At 33.3% G+C, this 25,481-nt stretch overlaps 1 protein-coding gene across 1 annotated transcript in view; it reads left to right on the plus strand.

The window, feature by feature from the left end:
* Positions 1-1,625: 1,625 nt before the first annotated feature.
* The window catches only part of LOC114335005 (androglobin-like), a 41,456-nt gene continuing 17,600 nt past the window's right edge, over positions 1,626-25,481 (plus strand). The window contains exons 1-12 of the mRNA XM_028285157.2: positions 1,626-1,793; positions 5,370-5,507; positions 5,582-5,852; positions 6,284-6,504; positions 6,562-6,730; positions 8,313-8,664; positions 11,029-11,111; positions 11,244-11,417; positions 15,341-15,686; positions 18,371-18,611; positions 21,101-21,384; positions 25,001-25,401. Coding sequence (XP_028140958.1) covers positions 1,626-1,793; positions 5,370-5,507; positions 5,582-5,852; positions 6,284-6,504; positions 6,562-6,730; positions 8,313-8,664; positions 11,029-11,111; positions 11,244-11,417; positions 15,341-15,686; positions 18,371-18,611; positions 21,101-21,384; positions 25,001-25,401 — 2,848 coding nt within the window. The remainder of the gene's footprint in view (positions 1,794-5,369; positions 5,508-5,581; positions 5,853-6,283; positions 6,505-6,561; positions 6,731-8,312; positions 8,665-11,028; positions 11,112-11,243; positions 11,418-15,340; positions 15,687-18,370; positions 18,612-21,100; positions 21,385-25,000; positions 25,402-25,481) is intronic.

The following is a 25,481-nucleotide window of genomic DNA, read 5'->3' on the forward strand; positions in this document are numbered from 1 at the left end:
TTGTGTAATCTTGGAACTACTAAATTTTTTTATTTCTAACAAGAAATCGAACATATTATAACTAAATAACTAATTAGGCAACATAGAGAAATTATCACTGTTATTTTAACAAACCTGCGTCAGATTTTCTCTAATCTGTTCTGTCATCTTTATCGATATCTGTTCAGTGCAGTAGTGTGTTAATTTAAGAATTCGTTTTTGTTGTTTCATAGGAAAGTAGTGTTTATTGATAGTTAATTTATTATATACAGTGCTAGTCAAAAGTCCGTACGCCCCCTCGTATCTTTTGGACGGTTATACCTATAAGAGTGAAAATTTGGAGGGAGGAAATAAACGGACGTAAGCTTCTTAACTAGTCATGACAGGTGACGCAATACTGACAGATGACGTTACAGAGCCACTGTGACTGATAATTTTAAATGGGACCTTATGGCAAGTAATACCTCGTTTGAAAGGTATTTGAAATACCTATTCAGTCATACTAATTTTGTTTGAGTTTACGCTAATTTTGATGAAGAAATGAAATAAATATAAAATTGTAGTTTCGCATTTAATTAATAAAAATTCAAAATTCCGCATATAAATACTTGTCAGAAAGGTTAACGTTGACGTAAAAACTACTAGTGAATTGAAAAAGTCAACATTTTTGACAAAAAAACCATAGGCGGACATTTGAATTTTTATTAATTAAATGCGAAACTAAAATATATTAATTTAATTTATTCACCAAAATCAAAATCAACTAAAACCCAAAAAATTAGTATGACTGAATAGGTATTTTGAATACCTTTCAAACGAGGTATCACTTGCCATAGAGTCCCATTTAAAATTTTCGGTCACAGTGGCTCTGTAACGGCATCTGTCACTATTACGTCACCTGTCATGACTAGTTAAGAAGCTCACGTCAGTTTATTTCCTTCCTCCAAATTTCACTATTATAGGTATAACCATTCAAAAGATACTAGGGGGTACGGACTTTTGACTAGCACTGTATGTGTTGTTGTTGTATAAGCTGTTGGCCTCTTTGAAAGAATAGATTGTTGTTAATTGTGAGTTTTAGTTATATGTAGGTAGGTAAGTATATTTCACCTAAAAATATTTCGAATTCTAATGCGAGTATATAAAGTTTTAGGAGGATTTTTTATTCTAAAAATATTATCAATAGTTTAACAAAATGGAAAAAGTAAATCAAACGAAAAATAAAGTGAAACCTTCCAAGAAAAAGTCCATTAAAAACCGTGCCAAAATTATGCGAAAATCGAAATTTGTTTCGCTTCACAACAAAAAATGATTATTTATTATTGCTTTATTATTAGATATTTCATGCAAATACCTTTCTAAATAACTATCTTAACATAAAATTTTCACCCATTTTGGTTTATTTTTATAAATATCTATTTATTAATAATAAAATCGTTTTCTATTACTTCCTTTTAGCGCGACTATGATAGTGTCAAAATATTAATCTTAGATAATGTCAAAGATTACCACTGTTGCCAAAGTTTATGATACTATCTCCCGAAGTTATATTTTGTTGCTACCTGTTGATCGCTACTGTTTACTCTTAATTTATTGTTTAATAGACTACGCTAGATCACATCTTCCAATTTTTGACATTGTCAGAAATGTCATCTGGCACCAGAGCAGCAAAAGTAAAAGATTCCCATATTCAACTAGAATCCGCAGTTGCGGATTTGTGTTCAAAACTTTACGAAGCAGAAGCTCCTAACGATGTACCTTTTCCAGAATTTTTGGATACAGAAATTAACTCTGAGAAATGGGATTCTCCAGGGGTAATTTTTTAAAATTCTAATAAAATAAATAAGGTTTTTTGCAATTATCCCGGTCAATTGTTTATGTATTTTAGAAACACGCAAATTAATGAAATTTTTGAAGATATAATACAACTTTTGTTTCAACTATATTTCTCAAAAATGTATAAGAAGCGTTTTATAGGCAAAAATGATTTTTTTCACTTTTATACAGGGTGTCCAGAAACTCTACTGACAAACGAAGACAGGAGATTCCTCAGATAATTTTATGACAATTTAACCCAATTCACCTAGTCCGAAAATGCTTCCTAAGGGAGCTAGAGCTCTTTGAAGATGGCGCCATGTAATTAGTTTTTCTTAAATACCTCCAGAACGCTTCTATTTAGAAAAACTAAAATTGGTATACATATTTACTTTCCTGAAATTAATCGATTCCATTCATTGCGAATTTCTAGTATCGGTCATAGGCGTACGTTTTGGGTAGGGCAACGGTTATTTTATCGCATAACTTTTTTGTCTTCAACTTTTAAGCATTTTTGATACTGGATTAATAAATTGTGAGGTATTCTAGTACTAAAAGGTACTCTTACTTTAAGTCGATAGGATACACCGTTTTCTAGAAAAATCGATTTGAAAGTTTTTAGTTTTGGGAATTTGAAAAAAAAGTTAAAAAAATTAAAAAAAAAAACCGATGTATTTTACCAACTTAAAGCAAGAGTAACTTTTAGTACTCGAATATCTTATAATTGAGTAATCTAGTGTCAAAAATACTTAAAAATTAAAGACAATAAAGGTATGCTATAAAAGAATTGTTGACCTACCCAAAACGGACGCCTATGACCGGTACTGTAAATTCGCCATTAATGAAATCGAATAATCTCTGGAATATAAATAAATGTACCAGTTTTCATCTTTCTAAATAGTTTTTTTAATCTTCTTTTTTAAATTCAAGGGACGAAAAATTTTCAAATCGATTTTTCTAGAAAACGGTGTATCCTATCGACTTAAACTAAGAGTACCTTTTAGTACTAGAATAACTCAGAAATAAATAATTCAGAGTCAAAAATGCTTAAAAATTAAAGACAAAAAAGTTAGGCGATAAAATAACCGTTGCCCTACCCAAAACGGACGCCTATGGCCTGTACTTGAAATTCGCAATGGATGAAATCGATTCATTTCTGGAAAGTAAATATGTATACCAATTTTCGTTTTTCTAAATAGAAGCGTTCTGGAGGTATTTAAGAAAAACTAATTACATGACGCCATCTTCAAAGAGCTCTAGCTCCCTTAGGAAGTATTTTCGGACTAGGTGAATTGGGTTAAATTATCTTAAAATTATCTGAGGAATCTCCTGTCTTCGTTTGTCGGTAGAGTTTCTGGACACCCTGTATACAGGGTGTTTGGTAAATAATGGGCCAGAGCTTAACCATAGATTCCTGAGGTTCAAATAGGTCGATTTAAGCTAACTTACCTTAGTAAAAAAGTTAATAATAACCGATATACAGGGTGTCAAAGTTAAACTTTTCATTTGTTTATTCTTGAATATTTCCTAACAGGCATGGGATAATAACACCAAATTTGGTAAGCGGGGGTTTTTTAGGACGAGAAATCTAAATTCATCACCAAAAATGATGTATTGCCCAGAGGGAGCCACATACGCCTTTCATCGCTCATTACATAGGGTCAATTTTTTTAATTACCCACTCTATATACTTCTTGAATCAAAAGTTTTATTCTTCTAATATTACTTAAAAAAGGTATACTAAATTCAACTCGTTAAACTCAACCGTTTTTGAGATAAACGCATTTTAAATCTGCGGGGCAACTTAATTTTTTGCATATTGTAGTTACACCTGAAAAATAACTTAAAACCATAAAAATTTACAAAAATGATTCGTAAATTTCTTCAAATAGAATTTGCGGGGCAATGACATAAATATCAGAATTGGACCTCGATTTTTGACCCTTTTTTTCGTTATTGATCATTCGCTATTTGTACACTAAACAGCTACAAAGTGAATACGTCCGATAACGAAGCGAAGGGTCAAAAATCGAGGTCCTGGCACAATTACTATGGTTTCAAGTTTATTTTTCGGTTCTAACTACAATGATATTATGCATAAAAATATGTTGTGTCGCAGATTTAAAATGCGTTTATCTCGAAAACAGTTGAGTTTAGCGAGATGAATGTAGTATACCTCTATTAAGTATAAAAAGAGAATTAAAATTTTGATTCAAAAAGTATGTAGATTGGGGGATAAAAAAACTGAACGTATTAAATGAGCACTAAAGACGTATGTGGCGCCCTCTGGGTGATACATCTTTTTTGGTGGCGAATTTAGATTTCTCATCAAAAAAGCCCCCGCGTACCAAATTTCATGATGTTATCCCATGTTTGCCAGAAAATATTCAAGAATAAATAAAATAATAGTTTAACTTTGACACCCTGTATTTCGGTTATTATCAACTTTCGTACTAAAGCAAGTTAGCTTAAATCGACCTATTTTAACCTCAGGAATCTAAGGTTAAGCTATGGCCCATTCTTTACCAAACACCCTGTATATCATATTAATATAATAAGCAAGTCTTCTACAGCTGACGCCGCTTCTCACATCCTAATTTCCAGCGCTCTTTGTCGAAGCCGTCTTCAGTTTTTAGATCTCTGGCGGTCATTGAATCTTCGACATCCACTCTTCAGGATCGTCTTGGTCTACTTCGTTTTTTTCTAGTGGGCGGAGTCCATTTTCCTATTTTTTTCCATCTCTTTTTAGGCATTTTTTGAAGGTGACTATAGTAAGTTTTTCGGCTTCGATTATGTCTGATTATTTCAAGCTCAATTTACATTTCTTTATTAATATCTTCGTTTCTCACCCTATGAAGTTTATTGAGTGGGGAACATCGTCTCCAATTTTCATGCCCTTAATTTTCGGAGTTCGACGCCATACAACCCAATACTTTCTGTTATTGTTTTATAAATTTTTCTTTTATTTTCTTTTGTTATTTTATTATTCCACAATACTCCATGTAGCTGTCTGGTGGCTGATCTTGCTTGGTCAATCCGGGAATGTATTTCTTCGTTACCCCCTGCTCTTCACGTTATTTGGACTCCCAAATATTTGAAGGTTTCTGTTGATTTTATAGATCCCTTTTCAATTCGTAGGTTTCTCTGGTTTCTCTCCTACAACTAAGGTGTCGGTTTTTGTGTATTAATTGTGAGGCCCTACTTGGTGTACTCCTCCAGTTTTCTGATCATATAGTCTATATCACTCTCGTCTTCAGCTAGAATGGTTTGGTTGTCAGCGAAGTGTATCGTGTACAACCTATCGTTTTGATTGGGATTCCAATGTTGCAGCACATTCTTCTCCACAGAGAGAGCACCTCATTTAGATATATTTTAAAGAGTGTAGGTGCTATGCAGCAACCTTGTTTTAGATTCTTACTAATAGAAATTTTCACTTTCGATGATTGTTAAAAAAAGCAAAGCCAAATCAACTATACCTCTTCAAGGACTCGCCAACGGCTTCCCCTTATATACCTTTTAGAACCTTTAAAAACCTGTATAGGATATTTACTTGATGATCGATGATTTTTTCACAGGTAAATGGGGGTAGAAATAGTGTAGACAAGAAAGGATCTACCATGCAGTTAATACCTTATGACGATCAACGTATAATATATTTGCCTCCAAGTCTACATGCTCATGAATGGAAAAAAGTCGATGAAGTATTTATGGATGTAAGCAAATGAAATTATTTATATTTTTTTAATTAATTTATATATTCAAAATATTTTCCGTATATTATTTTCAGGCACATTTAGTAATAAAAAACGAAACAGGAAAATACCCGGATCTTCGAACAGGCAGCAGCCATTTACTACATTCTAAGTTTGTAAGAAGTTTTATTAGCAGTATTGAAACACTCTTCTATTTAGGAAATGAGAAACAATTTTCTGTGGAGTATACATCTCCTAGTTTTAATCCCTCGTTTGACAAAGAGCCGTGGAGACCTTGGAATCACATTTACTGCAATTGTAAATCTGGAAAAAGTTATCCACATAATCCTACTCCAAATCCAGTAGGTAAGTAAAAGGTTTAGGTATAAAAAAAAAACGAGAATTAAACGAACAAAATCAAAAACACGAAAATCAAGGTGCTTAATACAATACTTACGGACTTTTACAATTACCTTACAACCTTACAGGTTAATAAGGTTTACCTCAAGGGACATTTAGAACTATATCATTCAGTTGGCTGCAGGAGATTTCTCTTGCTCCGTGCCGAGACTGCCGAGGATATATCTATTTATTTTATGGGTTTTGAAATTAATTTTTACAATGAATATGTTATTTTAGACAATAACTATTACAAAGACGACTGTGTTATGGTACTACAAAAGAAAGCAACAGATTTTTAGAATGTTAAATGTTGACAACTAGTGGTTGTCAAAAATTCAAATGGTTCAAAAATGGGATGCGCACTGGTTATAATAAATATAGTTTTTCGATTTTAGGAAAATATGTAGTAAGATTGTACTGGATGGGATCTTGGAGAAAAATATTCGTCAGTGATAAGATTCCCGTAAACCAACAAAATGAAATAATGCTTCCTTCCTGTCCTATTCCTCCATCAACTTCAGTGATAGTAGAAGATATGGGATCCCAATTAACTGGTAGAAAAAAAGACGGAAAATCTAAAGAGTCACTTTCTAAACAAGAAATAAAGAAAAGAAGAGTTCAGTATAGAGCATAATAATTGTAGCGATACGCGGTCTTTATTTTGGTGTTTTAGGAAAAATCAGAAAAGAAAGCAGATAGAGTGATAGAAATATGGCCATTTTTGCTTTCAAAAGCTCTCATGATACTAGCGGGTTTAACTTGGACAGAAGAAGAGGAGCTTTTAGATTTTGATATTATTCACTGTTTAACAGGTTGGATTCCAAACAAAATATATACAACAGGTAACAACATTCTAGTTACATATTCTATTCTATTTGTAGTAGATAACCAAAGCAGGCACGAAAAAAATAAATCAATCAGGCATAAGAAAATCAATGTGTTAGAGAGAAAAGTATCTTTTAGGTTACGCCACATGTGATGTGTAAGAAGAAGAACGATATATTTATATACAATGCATGGTCAGACAGTTTTTTCCATAGATATAACAGAATAGATTAGGCCAGTTCGAAAAATAGCGTAACGCGGAACAGTTCTGGTCGGTGGTCTATCTATCTCTCTCTACCGGCGCTTAGCTTTCTCTCTCTAGCATATGATGGCCGCCGCCTGTGTGTCACTGTCGTTCCGTTATTCCCACCTCTTGGTAGATACGCTCACACTCGCACGACAGACAAAGATAGCTAGACCACCGTACTTGATATCAGCGTTACACCCCGATGCATTGAGTGGCATATGACTAGCCTGATCTATTTTCTTTACATATCTCTGGTTTTTTCGGTTGAAGTCATACGAATTCGCCCATAGACATATTAAGGGTAGACAAGGCATACTGAGCAAGATAGCGCAACGCGCAGCAGTCAGTCGGTGGTTTGTCGATATTTTTACAAAGCGATCCCGCGCATGTGACAAACAAAGATGACTAGATCAATCAAAGTGAATATTGTACATTAATCTTGGCGTTACAGCTCGATGCACAGAGCGGCCCATACCTTGCCTGGTCTATCCTTTATTAAGTCCATAAGTTCACCACATACATTCACTTGACATAAGTAATCTACATTACTGTCTGTCATAATTCAACTATTATCCGCTAGACGATCGCAGCTATTTTAAATTTATTAAATTTACATTAAAAGTTAATTTACAATTTGGCATAGAACGTGACATAATCATAGACCTAATAAAGGGTATACCATGCAAGGTATGGGCCGCTCTGTGCATCGAGGTGTATCGCCAATATCAATGAACAATATTCAATTTTAGTAGTCTAGGCATCTTTGTCTGTCACATGCGCAGGATCGCTTTGTAAATAGAAATGGACACACCACAGAGAGAGTTAAGATAGCAGCATTGTTTATGTAGGGATAGTTGGTCAACCCAATAGGAAAATTTGTTTGATTCAAATTGAGACAGTCACCAGATGTCCCCACAATTTCTGTCAGGGTCGCAACGTCAAAATGCATAGACACCAAGTTGGATACGATCCTATTCATAACACCTTAACTCGCATACATACTAAGAAAAATAAATATATATGGAAGAATATATTTAGAAATTGAATTTTACTATACATTATATAGCAGAGCATCATTAATTCATTTTCTACATATACTCTTCTATATTAATATTTATTTTTCTTAATACGTATGCGAGTTGGGGTGTTATGAATAGGATCGTATCCAACTTGGTGTTTATGCATTTTGACATTGCGACCCTGACAAAAATTGTGAGGGCATCTGGTGGCTGTCTCAATTTGAATCAAACATATTTTCCTATTGGGCTGACTAACTATCTCCGTATATAAACAATGATAGCAGTATAGTAGATAATAGAACTTTTTGGTTATTAAAGTATATATTTTTTTAGATATGGATAACCCTGCAGTATGGCAACTTTGCTTGGATCATACATGCCAATACACTTGGTTGGAAAGTGAAATTAAACAAAAACCTAGTAAGAAAGGTACTCCTTTATCGGGAAGAAGCAGCAAAATGAGTGTCAAAAGTGAAAAAAGCAATAAAAGCATTAGTTATAAAAGCGTTAAAAGTGAAACTAGAAGTGATACTGTGACAGATAAAACCGAAAAAGATAAAAAAAGTGTAAAGAGAGAAAAAAGTAGCGTCAGAAAAAAAGAGCCATTTCAAAGAACACCACCACCACAAGAGCAAGAAGTTGATTCAGATAGTTTTATATTGACACTTGGAATTTCAATTGACAAGTAAGCATTCATCATTTATTTTATTTATAGTCTATTAAAAAGGAAATACTTTTGAATTTAATGGTCGTATTTTAGGAAGAATTATAAAAAAGAACAAGATGCATCCATATCATGCACATTTAAATCAAGAGCTTAATGAAGATGATTGTGAAAGGATTTTTTGTTAGGCGCCGAAACAAATTCAGCATGATTCATGCAAACAAATTCTTCTTCTTAATCTTTATAAGAAAAACAGAAGTAACTTTCCGCAAGAACGTCAACTTCTTGTGTTATATTTTTGTAGTTATAACCTTATTACCTATATTGACATACACGGCGGAGACAAGACTGATTCACATCTAAAACGAGACGACTACTAGAAACAAAAGAGATGAAAATACTTCGACGAATATTAGGGAAAAGTCTTTTGGATAGGGAGAGAAACGAAAACATAAGAAAATCATGCAATGTAAAAGACATAAATGGATGGGTGACAAAACGAAAACAGGACTGGAACGAACACATTCGTAGAATGGTAGAGGATAGGATAGTACGAAAAGCACGAGATAAGTCACCAAATAGACGAAGAAGTATTGGCAGACCAAGAAAAAGGTAGTGCGATAATTTAAACAATTTAGGAGCCTAATATTGAAAATGAAACAGACTTTAAAGCATACAAATAAGAAGGAAGAAGAAGATTATTACCTTCTGTAATGCTGATTTAGATTTTGCATCTTTCGCCACTTTTACTGCTTTTAAAAACTCATTGTATTGCGTAAAATTCATGCAAAATCTATTGCGTATTTGCGTGACACCAATTTAGAGAGCATTTCATTAAATCACGCTTTAAAATACGACAACAATCCTAAATCACTCATTGTCTTACAACCTCTGAAACGTAATTGATTAATACATCATCCAAGTACCCTTAGGGAAATATATTATTAACTGGATAAATTCATAATACAACGAAATATTCACAAATATATGTATAGCTTCATCCACTACACTTGAATAATTTTAAGAGAAAACAGTAGCGATCAACAGGTAGCGAAAACGCGTTCCAAGATTGCGGCTGTAATTTTGAATATTTTTTCGAGATATTTGGCACACGTATTCGTAATATAATAAAGAATGGCGGTACAGAGCCCAATTTTAAAAATAAATTAATATGTGGAAATTACTCTGTAATTAAATACAATATTAAAAAAACGAGCCTGTACCGCCATTAAGAAGAACAAAAAAATACACTTTCTTCAAATAAACTTTTTTATCCGATGCCTAGATTTTGTGTCATTTTGGAACTACTAAAATTTTTTATTTCATTAGTATTTCCAAAATGACACAAAATCTAGGCATCGGATAAAAAAGTTTATTTGAAGAAAGTGTATTTTTTGTTCTTCTTAATGGCGGTACAGGCTCGTTTTTTTAATTTTGTATTTAATTACAGAGTAATTTCCACATATTAATATATTTTTCAAATTGGGCTCTGTACCGCCATTCTTTATTATATTACGAATACGTGTGCCAAATATCTCGAAAAAATATTCAAAATTATAGCCGCAATCTTGGAACGCGTTTTGGCTACCTGTTGATCGCTACTGTATTACCTTAGTTCCGATTAATATAATCGTGTTTTAACGGCAACCAGATACATACTAACAATAATAAAATAGAATAGTGACACAAATCTTGAGCGAAAAAATTAGAGATATACACATTGTATATAGCAGCAGTAATCCTTTGTGACAGAAGATTTGTTCAAAATCGGGTTCAAAGCTTCCAGCTTTGCTGGATTGCAAGTTGATACTTTCAACATAAATAAGCGAGAGTTATAACTCTTAAACTAATAAATACGACAACCAGAATGGTCGAATTGTAAATTGATAAGGACTGCTTAAAATTATAAATGCAATTCCTACCAGGGGTTGGCGGGGGAGAACTTCGAAATTTCTAATAGGTAGGTAAAACCACGTTTTAAATGCTTTCTACCCGAAATTTGTATTACAAGTTACTCAGTAGGTTTAATGAAGGTGGACATTATTTTGCTATCAGTAGTGTAGCAACACTAGGATAATTTCTTACAAAAAAATTATTTGCGCTTCTTCTTCTTCTTCTTCTTCTTCTTCATGTGCCATCTCCTTTAAAAAGGTTAACAACCATCATGGCAATTCGTACTTTCGATACCGCTGCTCTAAGGAGATTGACAGAGGTGCAGCTAAAACCAATCTCTCAAATTGTTTAATCAGGAGATGCGTCTTCTTCCATGACTCCTTTTAGCCTGTATTCTTCCATGTATTATTAACTGCAATTAGTTAAAACTTTCGCCCCTCATAACATCCACCCTGCGTAGTAGATTTTTTTAAATTACATTTTTATTTTTAGCGAATCAAACAAAGGCTGGTCCCACAATTTGCTAGTACCTCAGACCCGTACTGTACCTTTATTGAAACCGACAAAAGATGAAGGTAATTTGGATTCATTTGCCCAAAGAGGGCCAAGTAAATCGGCTACAGTTTTCAAAATTTAAAAACCAAAACCTTCGTGACATGAAGGAAGACCAACCGGAAATATTTGTAATAGTGTTCTATTTATTTTAGAGCATGAGCCTTGGAAAAGATACAGGTGGATCGATTGGGCTATTAAAGAGAAAATTGTAAACCCAAGAGCGCCATTAAAACCAATCAAAAGTTTTTTAACCGTTGACCCATTCAGAGATAAATACTCTTTTATGGTTCAAAAAGATAACAATATAGATACCGCTGTATTAACAGGTAAGTTCATTGAGACAGTTTAAAAGGCGCAAAAGAATATAAGAAGAAGAAGAAGAAGAAGAAGAAGAAGAAGAAGAATAAGAAGAAGAAGAAGAAGAAGAAGAAGAAGAAGAAGAAGAAAAAGAAGAAGTATCTGACTGTCCCAAAATATGCAAATTCGTGAACACTTTTACTTGAATGCGATTTTTGACCTGATTTTAATTATAACTATAAAAAATTTGATTCTAATTAGTTAACTTTCATACCATTCTCCATTCCACTACGTGAATACAATTGAGCAGAATTTGGAGGGGGTTGTATTACAGCCTCTTAGGTTACGGCCAAACAAGCGACAATTACAACGCTGTAACAACAGTAAATTGAAGCTTGAAAAATGGGTCCCACCGTGAGTATAATGGATCGCTGCACCGATATTTACAACATTGTCTGGCTATCCAATATACTCTCTGTAGGACCGATTTCTCGAGCTTTATTTTACTGCTCTTATAGCGCTGTAATTATCGCTTGTATGGTCGTAGGGTTAATCTGCTTTAATAGTAAGTGTACGGCCAGACAAGTGACAATTACAGCGCTGTAAGAGCAGTAAAATAAAGCTCGAAAAATGGGTACAACAGTGAGTATAATGGATAGCCAGACCATGCTGTAAATATCGCTGTAGCGATCCACTATACTCACTGTGGGACCCATTTTTCGAGCTACATTTCACTGCTCTTACAGCGCTATAATTGTCGCTTGTATAATCGTAGCCTTACTATTAAATCAGATTAACCCTACGGCCAGACAAGCGACAATTACAGCGCTATAATAACAGTAAAATGAAGCTCGAAAAATGGGTTTAAGGGGGAGTATAGTGCATCGCTGCAGTGGCCATTCACTATACTCACTGTAGGACCTACATTATTCGAGCTTTATTTTGCTACTCTTACAGCCCTGTAATTATCGCTCGTCTGGCCGTAGGGTAAGACATTTTGAACGCTTCTAAAGGGTTTAGTTGCGCTTTTTGAAACCTTTCAGCGATTTTCTATTGCTTTTTCATAAACTACCGATCATTTTAACAGTATTGTTTACGGTTAGGGCCAAAACACAAATTCTACTGGATTGGCTGGTCTCATAACGTTTTCTACCCTTATCTATCTCCCAGTTAAGACTATAGACATTTTATTAATAATATTGTTTGCAGTTTTACGTCTTCTTTTTTCTTTTATGGGCTATAATACGTGAAGTAGCCCTTGTATATGCAGTAACATTCTGAATAAGCAAACAAAAATAGTTTGTGTTTTGTTTTGCCATGAAATACAATATCTATATATAGTATTTTTACTACAAAAACGTTATTACGTAGGTCAAAATTTTTGACGTAAGAGAACTGTCAAAACATTAGAATGTGACTTTTCATTATTGCTATGTTTATTATAAACACGGCAATAATGAAAAGTCACATTCTAATGTTTTGACAGTTCTCTTACGTCAAAAATTTTGACCTACGTAATAACGTTTTTGTAGTAAAAATACTATATTTTTTCATCAACATATTTTTTTGTCAACAATGAAATATTTTGACTTTACCTAATTAAATTGGATTGGGGTAAAATATTATACACTCGCTTTTATTTATTCTATTAAAAACAAACGAAAAATGAACGACCTCAATTTTTTATTAAATAATACATGCCGCTGGTGTGGAAAATATATATCATGCGATAATATACACATGAGTGCGCCAAAGGGATGGTTGTTTATTAATGAAAATGTGATACTTCAGTCCATCGATGTATATTGTAATTTTTTATTATTTTAAATATTTCTGCCTCTAACTTTTTGTTTATTATATCACATTCGAAATTCTACAGAATACTAAGTGCATATGATTCACTGCGCGTCAGAGAAAAATTTGATATGTCAATCAAACTGTGTTTTTCCCAAAGTTCACCACACCCTCTGGAATATTCTAGCATTTATAAAATACTGAAACTAAAACCCAACTACAGCTTGAGGTTTTCTTAACGTTCTGTTTTTTTATTCATTCGCTTGTGTTGGATAACAAAAAAGTTAGGTACTTTAACAACTAGCCATGTTCTTCATCATTACAGGGTGTTTCTAAATAAGTACGACAAACTTTAAGGGGTAATTCTGCATGAAAAGATAATGACCGTTCACTTTATAAACATTAATATGTCCTCAAATGCTTCGTTTTCGAGATACGGGATGTTGAATTTTCTCTTACAAACTGACGATTCATTTATTACTCTAAAAACCGGTTATGATATGCAAATGAAATTTGGTAGGTTTTAAGAGGTTGCTATTGCGAATTTTTTGACATACAATTAAGAATTTTATATTCACCATTGGCGTGCATGAGGGTGATATTACGAGTAATATTACCCATATTCGCGCCAATGGAAAATATAAAATTCTTAATTGCATGTCAAAAAATGTGCAATAATTGTCTCTTAAAATCTACCAAATTTCATTTGCACATCTTAACGGTTTTAAAGCAATAAATAAATCGTCAGTTTGTAAGAAAAAATTCAACATCCCGTATCTCGGAAACGAATCATTTGCGGGCATTATGTTTATAAAGCAAACGGTCATTATTTTTTAATGCAGAAATACCCCTTAAAGTTTGTCGCACTTATTTAGAAACACCCTGTATTGATGAAAAACATGGCTAGTTGTTAAAGTACCTAACTTTTTATTATCCAACATAATCGAATCAATCAAAAAACAGAATGTTGAGAAAACCTGATGCTTTAGTTTACTTTTAATTTCAGTATTTTATAAATGGTAGAATATTCCACAGGGTATGGTGAACTTTGACAAAAAACACAGTTTGATTGGTACACCCGGTATACAATGATAATTTACCTCTATAGCAACAATATTATTACAGCGATATTGTTAAAAAATTAGACTATAACATATTAAAAAATCACTTAAATCGGACAACAGGTTTAGGAAATTCGAGACATCAAAAATGACCAATTTTGTGGGGTGGCCGTTTTTTGTGCCGTTCAGTGTATTAGGTTTATAGTACAAAATCCATTTGCAGCCTGGCTGGTCAAGTGTCCCGACAAAAACTTTATTTCTCTGGAATAAATTTAGTTTTTCTACAATTATAATAAATAACACCATAGTCTTTTCCCAGGGTATGGGCAAATATCAACCTCAATTTATTTATTTTGCTGATAATGTTTATTACATGTGAATAAATATTTTTTTCTACAAGAGTTTTCTCGCATTTCATTATTTTGTGAAAATCCTTCAGGTAGATCGCACCCTCAAGGTAGACCGCATACTATCTAGACAGTAGCATCGATATGTTAGTGTAATCTAATCTAGGGTATCCAAACGTCCCGTAAAACGGGATTGTCCCATTTTTAAGATGCAAAATCATTGTTTTTATTTAAATTTTAATGCCCTACATTTTAAATTAAATTACATATTCGAAGCTAAATTGAAAAAGGTTTATGTCTCAAATTATTTGGCAAAGAGCAGGATTCAATGATTACCTCTCCATGGAGGCCCCTGAAGAGGCCCTTAATGTCACGTATTTTCAAGTTTATGATTTGGTCACCCTAGTATCATCAATACAGGGTGTTTCTAAATAAGTGCGACAAACTTACAAGGGGTAAGCCTACATGAAAAAACAATGAACGTTTGCTTTATAAATATATGTCCGCAAATGCTTCGTTTGCCAGATACGGGATGTTAACCTTTCTTACAAACTGACGATTTATCTATTGCTCTACAACCGGTTGAGACATGCAAATGAAATTTGATAGGTTTTAAGAGGTGGTTATCGCTTATTTTTTGACATAAAATTAACAATTATATATTCACCATTGGCGTGCATACGGGTAATATGGCTCAATAAAATTGCAAAATTACATGCTCACTATTTATTCAAATCTAATTCGTTTTAGATACTAAAAAATCAGATCAATTACCGAAATCTAAAAAAGTGAAAACAACCTTTGCCTATGAAGATATCACAGAATGGTTAGACTACGAGGATATCTACAAATCATTGCAGCTTGTAACGATCTACCACAGAGGATCTTCGTTTAAAGTCAAGACAAGAGTGTCCAATACAAGTAGTGACAACATTAAGAAGGAAACTAGATATCCATTTGCGAAACGACTGGAACAATTGCATGGATTGGAATGGAAAGAAGTTATATATCCTGTCATACCGCAAAAAAGTAGAAATAAACCCGTGTATCTATTTTGTGATTCATTGTTCAAACAAACTGTAGTTATTAACTTAAGGTTTGTATTTTATTCCCAAATACTTGTAGATTCCCATTTACAATTTGAAGTTAAGAGCGTAGGCCCAAATATTTTACGTCTATCCCTACTTTTTTCTTTACACGGCAAATTACTTGTAGTAAAATTCTCACTGGTATGGAGGTGTAAACATTAGTTGACAATGACATTGTCATCATTAACTTAGAGGTGGCTTTTGAATGTTCTTGGATAACCGTTACTTGTATAATCGCTTAAATTATGTAACTCAGTTAATTAATATGATTATTCTTTCACTTAACTATGTATTAAGTAATTAAAATAATTTATATACTATACAATTGAGAACAGATAAGTGATAAAATAATTTTTTAATAATACACACACCGGCAAAATTAGCAGAACACCTTGAGAATGGGACATGTTTGATGTCTCGAATTTCCTAAACCTGTTTTCCGATTTGAGTAATTTTTTTAGTATGTTATAGCCTTAATTTTTAGGAATATGGGTGTAATAATATTGTCGCTAGACAGGTAAATTTAATTTTATACCGGGTGTAACAATCATACTGTGTTTTTTCTTAAAGTTCGGAACACCCTGTGGAATATTCTAGCATATATAAAATATTAAAATTAATACTCGATTGTAGACTTAGGCTTTATTAACATTTTCTTTTTTGATTAATTTGCTTATGGTGGAAAATAAAAAAGTTATGTGCTTTAACAACTAGCCATGTTTTTTATCAATAAATCCTCATGGTAGGGGAGGAAAGTATGCTAAATTTGCAGTTACTCGAGCGTAATGGGGATCTATTGGATTGTGAAGAGTGGATGCTAAAACCAAAAAAAGTTAAGTTTTCCATAAAGTGTGGGACTCTCCATTTTTTAATTTAATATTCCATATCCACTAATCGTTTTTTCCGATTTTATAGCGCCATCTATCCATAATAGGAAGAAATGTTGCGAATAAAAGTTGCTTATTTTTACGTTAAGGATCCAAATCTGCAATAAAAATTGGGGTTTCCTATTTAAGATTTTAAAGTAACCCACACCCAACCTCGCGGGGCTCGTGTTTGGTGTCATTCGGTAGATTTTTGAAAAATATTGAATAGGTGTATTTTGCAGTTTTACGATCTGATGTTCATTTCGCAAAATATCGCAGGGTTTGTATTTAAAAATTTTTAATTTACCCCTCACCCTTCTCCGTGGGGTGTCACGAGCCCCTACGGTGGTGTGGTGGGGGATTTAATTTAAAATCTTAAATAGGAGCCCCCAATTTTTATTGCAGATTTGGATTCTTTACGTAAAAATAAGCAACTTCTATGCGACACGTTCTTTCGATTTATGAATACATGGTGCTATAATCGGAGAAAAATGATTGTTTCAAATGGAAAATTAAATTAAAAAATGAAAAGTCCCCCACTTTATGGAAAACTTAACTTGACCTTTTTCTGATTTTAGCACATACCCTTCACAATCCAATAGGTCCCCATAACGCTCGAGTAACTGCAAATTTAGTATACTTTCCTCCCCTACTATGAGGATTTATTGATGAAAAACATGGATAGTTGTTAACGCACATAACTTTTTTATTGTCTCACATAAGTAAATGAATCAAAAATGAAAATGTTAAGAAAGCCTAATTATGCTATCGAGTATTAATTTTGATATTTTACATATGCTAGAATATTCCACAGGGTGTTCCAAATTTTAAGAAAAAAACACAGTATGATTGGTACACCCGGTATAAAATGATATTTACCTGTCTAGCATCAATATTATTACAACGATATTCTTAAATAATAAGGCTATAACATACTAAAAGAATCACTTAAATCGGACCACTGGTTTATGAAATTCGAAACATCAAACATGTCCCATTTCTAAGATGTTCGGCTAATTTTGCCGGTGTGTGTATATGGAACGCTTAGATATATTTCGAACATCTTTAACAACAAAATACTTGGATGGCAGAATATATCCTCTGTATATAGGTGTATTCTCTACTTGAATCTTCCATAAATAATAAACAATAATTAACTTTTTATTAATTTCACCTCTTTAATCAAATACTTATCAAATACACTATCAATATTATTTGATAAACAACTCAAAATATTCCTCAAACCGTATAAAATATTGAGTAGCTTTGTTTGTCACTGTCTTGTCACCACATTCTGTTTGACTGAGTACGTTGTATGACAAAGATAGCGAATGTTCGATTTGGAAAATATCCGCTCGGCCATGGTGTTAATTTTTTCAAATTCTGAAAAAACTAATAAATATTTTTGAAAAATTAAACAAATAATGAAATACTACATTATTATCGAGGGCCGAAAATCCCTTAGAATAATCAAGAAGTTTCTTTTGAATGAGATATTTGAAATTGAAAATAACACTAAATTTTCTCTTTTTTTTTGTCCTTGTAACTTATTAAAATAACCATTATAGAAGTTTTCAGGAACATTTGGCCCTCGGTAATAACGTAATCTTTCATTCTGCGTTTACATTTTTCAAAAATACATATTATTTTTCTCAGGATCCGAAAAAAATGAATGCATTTAAATAGTACTGAGGCCGAAATTTTGCGTCTATCCCTTTAACTATTTTCAACCATTTTAAACGCAAAGTGATAAAAGATCGTATCGTCCAATAATTACAGTACTTGTAAAATAACAGAATAATAAAAAAACATGTTACTATTTCTAGTCAAACTATAAACGATTCTATCTTTATCGAAAAACAAAAGGAAGCTGTGATCAGGGTAGTTGAACCAGAAGGTGAATGTGGTGTATGCCCAACAACGTTTATGGAAAGAATAAAGAAGAATATAGAGCCGAAAACAATTAGTGTTAACCCAGATATATACAAAAAAGTTCAACCTTATAGTAAACGAGACATACCTGGATCTTCTATTGTTATATCAAAATTTAATTGGAGTTCACAAAAGGTACTAATAAAATAAGGTTTCAATAAAAATTTTATTATAGAATTTTAGGTGTTCGTAAAAAGCTTTAAATGCAAGAAAAGAAGCAAGAATATGAAACTATTAGGTCATATAAGTTGAGAAATACAGAGAATACTGAGAAGTACCAGATGATCATAAATCAAAAACTAGAAGATACTAAAGAAAATAGAGAGGCTCAAAACGTTGAACAATTATGGAATTACTTCAAAGAGATAATACTATATACAGCGACAGAAGTATGTGGAACAAGTAAAAAGAGCAATAAAAGAAAGCAAACTGCATGGTGGAATGAAGAGATAAAACAACAAGTTAAAAGAAAGAAACATGCTTGGAAAATATACTTACAAAACAAAACACCAGAAAACTATGAAGAATATAAAAAACACAGGAGACTAGTAAAATAAGTGGTTACAAAGTCAAAGAAGGACAAATGGACAGAATTTGGAGAAAATATGGAAACAAACAGTAAAGAGAATCAAAAACTGTTCTATGGAGTATTAAAATCAATGAGGAAATAAATAATTCAAGAAATAAAAGACATATAAAGAATAAAACTGGCGAAATTCTTACAGAAGAAAATGAAATAATGAACAGATGGAGAGAATATTTCCGAGAGATGCTACAAACTCACTGCTATCTTGAAGAAAACAATGTAGCGAACCAAAGAATAGAAGTAGACAATGTAGACCCTATTAACCATAAATGAACTGCAAGAAGCTATTGCAGAAATGAAAAACGGAAAAGCACCAGGCTATGACAGAATAACCAGTGAAATGATAAAAAAATGGGACAAAATGCAACAGAGCTATTATTAAAAATATTTAATCCAGTTTGGAAAGAAGAACAGATACCGATGGACTGGCATAAGGCACAGATAGTGCCGATTTATAAAAAGAGCGATAGAACAGATTGCAACAATTACAGAGGAATAACACTGTTAAGCACTGCCATGAAAATATAGGAAAAAATACTGCACAAAAGAATAATCGGAAAATTTGACAGCACACTCGAGGAATCACAAAGCGGCTTCAGAAAAGGCAGAAGCACCCAGGATCATATATTTACAATCATGCAAATTATAGAAAAAAAATATCAGCAACAGGAGAAAAAATATATATGGCTTACATAGATCTTGAAACGGCTTTTCAAGGCAAAAATTATGGGAAATATTAGAGAAGAGAGGTATAAGTAACAAAATGATAAGGGTAATTAAGAACATTTACAACAACAATGTGAATTATATCATCAGCCAAACACAACATCAAAACCATTTACTACGAACGACGAACTTAGACAAGGAGGAGGATTAAGTCCAACACTGTTTATAATTTACATGGATGAGATAATTAAAGAATGTAAAGTAAAAGTAAAAAAAATGCATGTGGGTTATAGAAATTTAAGAAGAGTAGACATTTCAGAAGGAGCATTCGCCGATGACGTCGTCATATTGGCCGAAAATGAGAAACAACTAAAATGGAATGAAACACTAAAAAAATATGGAATGACATTTAATAAAAATAAAACAAAAGTTATGGTCATGGGGGAAGAGGAAGTAGAAGAAAAGATAAACATAAAAATAGAAGAAGTAAACATAGAACAAGCACGAACATTCCAATACTTAGGAGTAGAATTAGAAGACAACGGAAGACAGGAAAGAGAAATTAATAATAGAAATCAAAAAACAATGAACCTATACCATGCAATGAGCAATAAATTCATAAATAAAAAGAAATAACACGAAAAACAAAAAATAATGTAAGTCCATATATAGACCTGTATTAACCTTTGGTTACGAGTCATGGGTACTAACAGAACGACAAAAGATTAAAATACAGGCAGTAGAAATGAAATACCTTAGACGAGTTCCAGGAGTTACCAAAAGAGATAGACTACGGAACACTCAAATAAGAGAAGATTTGGAAATCGAGTCAACGTTAGAATTTATATAGAGAAGGCAACTCAGTTGGTGGGGTGATCTTCAGAGAATGGATCAGACAAAACCGGTGAAAGAAATTTGGCAGGCAAAAACGCAAAGAAGAAAGAAGAAAGGTAGACCACGACAAACCTGGGACAGTACACTAGGCAACATAATCGAGAAAAGGGGAACAACGTGGATAGAAGCAACGCTGGCTAGAAATTAGAAGTAATGGGTCAGTACATAATATAAATGTAAAGCAGTTATTAGTTAAATTTAAGATTACGTTGTTTTTGTATTGTATTATAATGTAATGTATTGTCGCCTTACACCACTATGTGGTAAAAAGGTTTTTTGAAAATATATATAAAAAGCTTTAAATACAAGGGTCATACAAGGATAATATCTGACAATAATTACAGAAGGAAAAATATATAAATTCGAAGAGAAGAAAGATTTTTTTATAATTACACAAGAAAATTATAATAGAACACTTAATTTCAAACAATTTCACTTTTAGAGCGTTTCTAAATATTTTAAATATTAAGTTTTTCAGGTAAACGAGTATATTGGGGAACTTTCTACAACAGGATCAAGTAGTTACGTACTGAATCTCAAAGCAGGACAACACATCTTGATGATTTGGATCCAAACCAATGGATCTTATTGTTTACAATTCTTCTCTAATACGTACCTCTGCATTGGAAATCTGGAAGAGACATTGACGTTGATGAGCAATGACCCTTTGTTATTTAAACATGCGTATTGTAAATTCACAGAAGATTTAGAGAACCTGATATACTCTTTTGGAATAAAAGAAGGATTTTTGGCTGCTTTAAGGTGTGTAATCAGAAATATTTTAAGTTTAGTATTTGTGTTTCAATACATGTGGGCCAAGCCAAGACAGGATATGAAACAATACATGGGGGATTAGGCTTTGGAACTAGAAATGAAGCTGGAGATGACATGCTAGAATTAGCAACAGCATTGGATATGGCGATTGTTAACACATTCTTTAAAAAGAGAGAAACTCAACTTATTACCTACAAAAGTGGACAACATCAATCCCAAATAGACTACTTCATGATAAGGAAAGAAGACATACGTGAATGCAAGGACTGCAAGGTAATAGTTAGTGAGACAGTAAGCCAACAACATAAGCTGCTTGTTCTGGACATCGAAGTAAAAAGCGAAACTAAACAAAAATATCGGAGAGGACCACAAAAAATCAAGTGGTGGATGCTAAAAGATGAGAAGGAAGGTCTATTCAGGGAAAGAATAGTAGAAAAAATATGTTGGAACATGAAAGGAAGCCCTAACACAATTTGGAGAAAAATGGCCAATATTATTAGAGAGACGGCTATTGAAATACTTGGGAAAACGTCAGGAAAGAAGTTTGAAGATAAAGAGACTTGGTGGTGGTCAAATGAAGTACAAGGAAACATAAAAGAGAAGAGAAAATTATATAAAAAGTGGCAAGAAACCAGATCGGACATAGATCTTCAAAACTATATGGTCGCCAAAAAGAAAGCGAAAGTAGCAGTAGCAAAAGCTAAAGCAGAAGCGTATTCAAACCTATACGATCAACTTGATACCAGGGAAGGCGAAACGAAGATATATAAAATAGCCAAACAGAGAGCAAAGAAAGCAAAAGATTTTAATCAGATTAGATGTATCCGAGATGAAAATAATAAAATACTAGTTCACGAAAGGGATGTCAAAAAGAGATGGAGAAAGTACTTTGACAGCTTATTAAATGAAGAATTTGACAGACAGCCTGTAGAGTCAACGGAGACAGTAGCAGCAATGGTCACCAAAATAACCAACGAGGAAGTGGCTCAAGCGCTTCAAAAAATAAAGAAAGGAAAAGCGGTAGGACCAGATGATATTCCTGGGGAAGTATGGAGAGCATTGGGAGAGACAGGAACAAGGTGGCTAGCAGGTCTATTTAATAGAATTATGGAAGTTGGACAAATGCCAGACGAATGGAGAAGCACTATACTGGTACCTGTTTACAAAAACAAGGGAGATATACAACAATGTACAAACTACAGGGCTATAAAACTGCTTAGCCACACCATGAAAATATGGGAAAGAGTAATTGATAGACGGATACGTGAAGAAACCGAAATATCCGAGAATCAATTTGGCTTTATGCAGGGTAGATCAACAACAGATGCAATTTTCATTATAAGGAAGTTGATGGAAAAATACAGGAGTAAAGAAACAAACGCTCATATGGTATTCATTGATCTTGAGAAAGAGAGATTCTGTGGTGGGCACTCAATAAGAAAGGAGTCCCTGGTGAATATGTAAAGATTGTGAGGGATATGTATGAGGGAGTAACGACTAGTGTTAGGACAGGTGTGGGAGAGACTGATAAATTTCATGTGAAAGTAGGATTGCATCAAGGTTCTGTGCTTAGTCCGTATTTATTCTCATTAGTTTTGGACCAGATAACAGCGAAAATACAGGGTAACATTCCATGGTGCTTAATGTATGCTGATGATGTCGTGTTAGTAGGAAATAGTGAAAGAGACTTAGAACAAAAACTGGAACAGTGGAGACAAGCTCTGGAGGAAAAAGGTTTAAAACTTAGTAGGACAAAAACAGAGTATTTGGAATGTTCATTTAAAGATGGAGCTACTACAAATAAAATGGTATCTTTGGATGGTGAAATGATTGTAAAAAGCAATAGTTTTAAGTACCTAGGATCGGTATTACAGAGTAATGGAGAAATAGATGGAGATGCATACAGTAGAATTAGGGCTGGATGGATGAAGTGGAAAGAAGCGAGTGGTGTGTTGTGTGACAGAAAAATTCCAATGAAGCTGAAGGGAAAATTCTATAAAACAGCCATAAGACCAGCTATGATGTACGGAACTGAATGTTGGGCAGTGAAAAAGAAAGAGGAACAGCGAATGCATGTGGCGGAAATGAGAATGCTTAGATGGATGAGTGGAGTGACAAAGAAGGATAAAATTAGAAATGAGTATATTAGGGGAAGTCTAGGTGTGGCACCAATTGATGCCAAAATGAGAGAGCATAGGTTAAGATGGTTTGGTCATGTTCAACGTCGAGACGTTAACCACCCAATACGAAGAATAGCTGAAGTGCAGATTCCTGGAAGGAGTAGGAGAGGAAGACCAAAGAAGAGCTGGGGGGAGACGATAAGGCAGGACATGTTGGTAAAGGGGATTAACATTGATATGGCCCAAGATAGAATTGTGTGGAGAAATGCAATTAGGGAAGCCGACCCCGCATAGGGATAAGGCAAAGAGAATGATGATTTGTGTTTCAATATTGACTAACTAGTTTATTTCTCACAAGTCTCTCTGATGATAAGTAGTAGTAGCGGAGTAGTAACTGCTAAATTTGCAGTTACTCGAGCGTTATGGGGACCCATTGGGTTGTGAAGAGTAGGTCCTAAAACCAAAAAAAGTTAAGTTAAATTTTCCATAAAGTGGGTGACTTTCCATTTTTTTAATTTAATTTTCCATTTCCAACAATTGTTTTTTCCGATTGTAGCGCCATCTATCCATAATTCTAAAAAATGTCTCGAATAAAAGTTGCTTATTTTTACACAAAGAATCTAAATCTGCAATAAAAATTGGGGACTCCTATTTAGTGAAGTCACTGAAGGTGGATATGAGCTATTACCTCCGATTTCGTTGAACCTCCATCGATTTGCATGAAAATTGGTGAGTAGTTAGAAGATACTTCAAGGAACAAAGGTGACATGGTGCCAACTTGCGCTTTTACCCTGGGGGTGGATGCCACCCCTCCTCGGGGGTGAAAATTTTTTTTTTTAAATAAACCCACAATTCCATAGAGGGACAAATTATAAGCAAAATTTGTTATATAAATTTAGTAAAATAAATCAAAACTTTTTGAGGTATTAAATATCAAAGATTTTAATTTTTTGTGAGAGAAATGTATGTATTTAATTTATTTTTCATAAATAACTCAAAAACTATAAGTTTTTGCAAAAAAAGTTATTATTATCAAAATTGAGGCTAATAAAAAATCAAATACACTCCTTACTAGAAAAACCTTTCATTGTTAACTGAAAGTGAGTTATAGGTAATTGAATGTATAATTCTTTCGTCGAGTACCCAAATCTAAGTACAGTCGGAAAAATGAAAGAATACAGAACTCATCTGTATTAAGAGCCAATATATGGTTGGGGTACATTTACAGGGTACAAGGTTTCTCCCCATGTAATAATCTGACGCGCTCGAGTAACTGCAAAAATCCCCGCTTGGGCTCCCCTACTATAGAGCTTGAAAGACTCGTAAGATAATGGTGAGAAACTTGAGTTGAAAATTGAGTCTAGACGCAATCGTCTATATCTTTATATTTATTTCGTTATATATTTCGTTTATATTATTCTTCTAATGTACAACAGAATACTTTTACACTTTAACTTTTTTTATTGTATGTCTTATAATTTTAGAGATTTTTACAGAAGCTATAAACCACAAGAAAACCTAAGTAAAAATGATACAAACCTTATTCACGATATCTTTTTAAAAGAGTTTTTTGAAATAATAACCACGAGATTTGCACCGGAAACCTTGAAAGCTGTCAAAATATTACTTAGAAAATGGCAGTTCGATGACACCTGTCGATGTGTAGTTCGAGATCCATCGATTTACTGTTATCCACTTTATGGAGAAGAAAATAAATATGCAGAGATTATGAACAAACATGTTACAAAAATCCAGTCATTTTTCAGAGGAGTTTATGAAAGGATTATGACAAGTCACCATGACGCGAAGTCAAAACGTTTTTCCACAACGGCAGAGACATTGTATAAAGTTTGTGAAAAGTTTGATGAGCATAATAAGATTTTGGGTAAGTGTTTGTTGTTTCATCAAGTTTCGGTCGATTTCAGTGGGTTTTTTCAAAACTACCTATATTTTTATTTTCAAATA

The sequence above is a fragment of the Diabrotica virgifera genome, chromosome 1 (assembly GCF_917563875.1).
Source record: "Diabrotica virgifera virgifera chromosome 1, PGI_DIABVI_V3a".
Classification (NCBI taxonomy): domain Eukaryota; kingdom Metazoa; phylum Arthropoda; class Insecta; order Coleoptera; family Chrysomelidae; genus Diabrotica; species Diabrotica virgifera.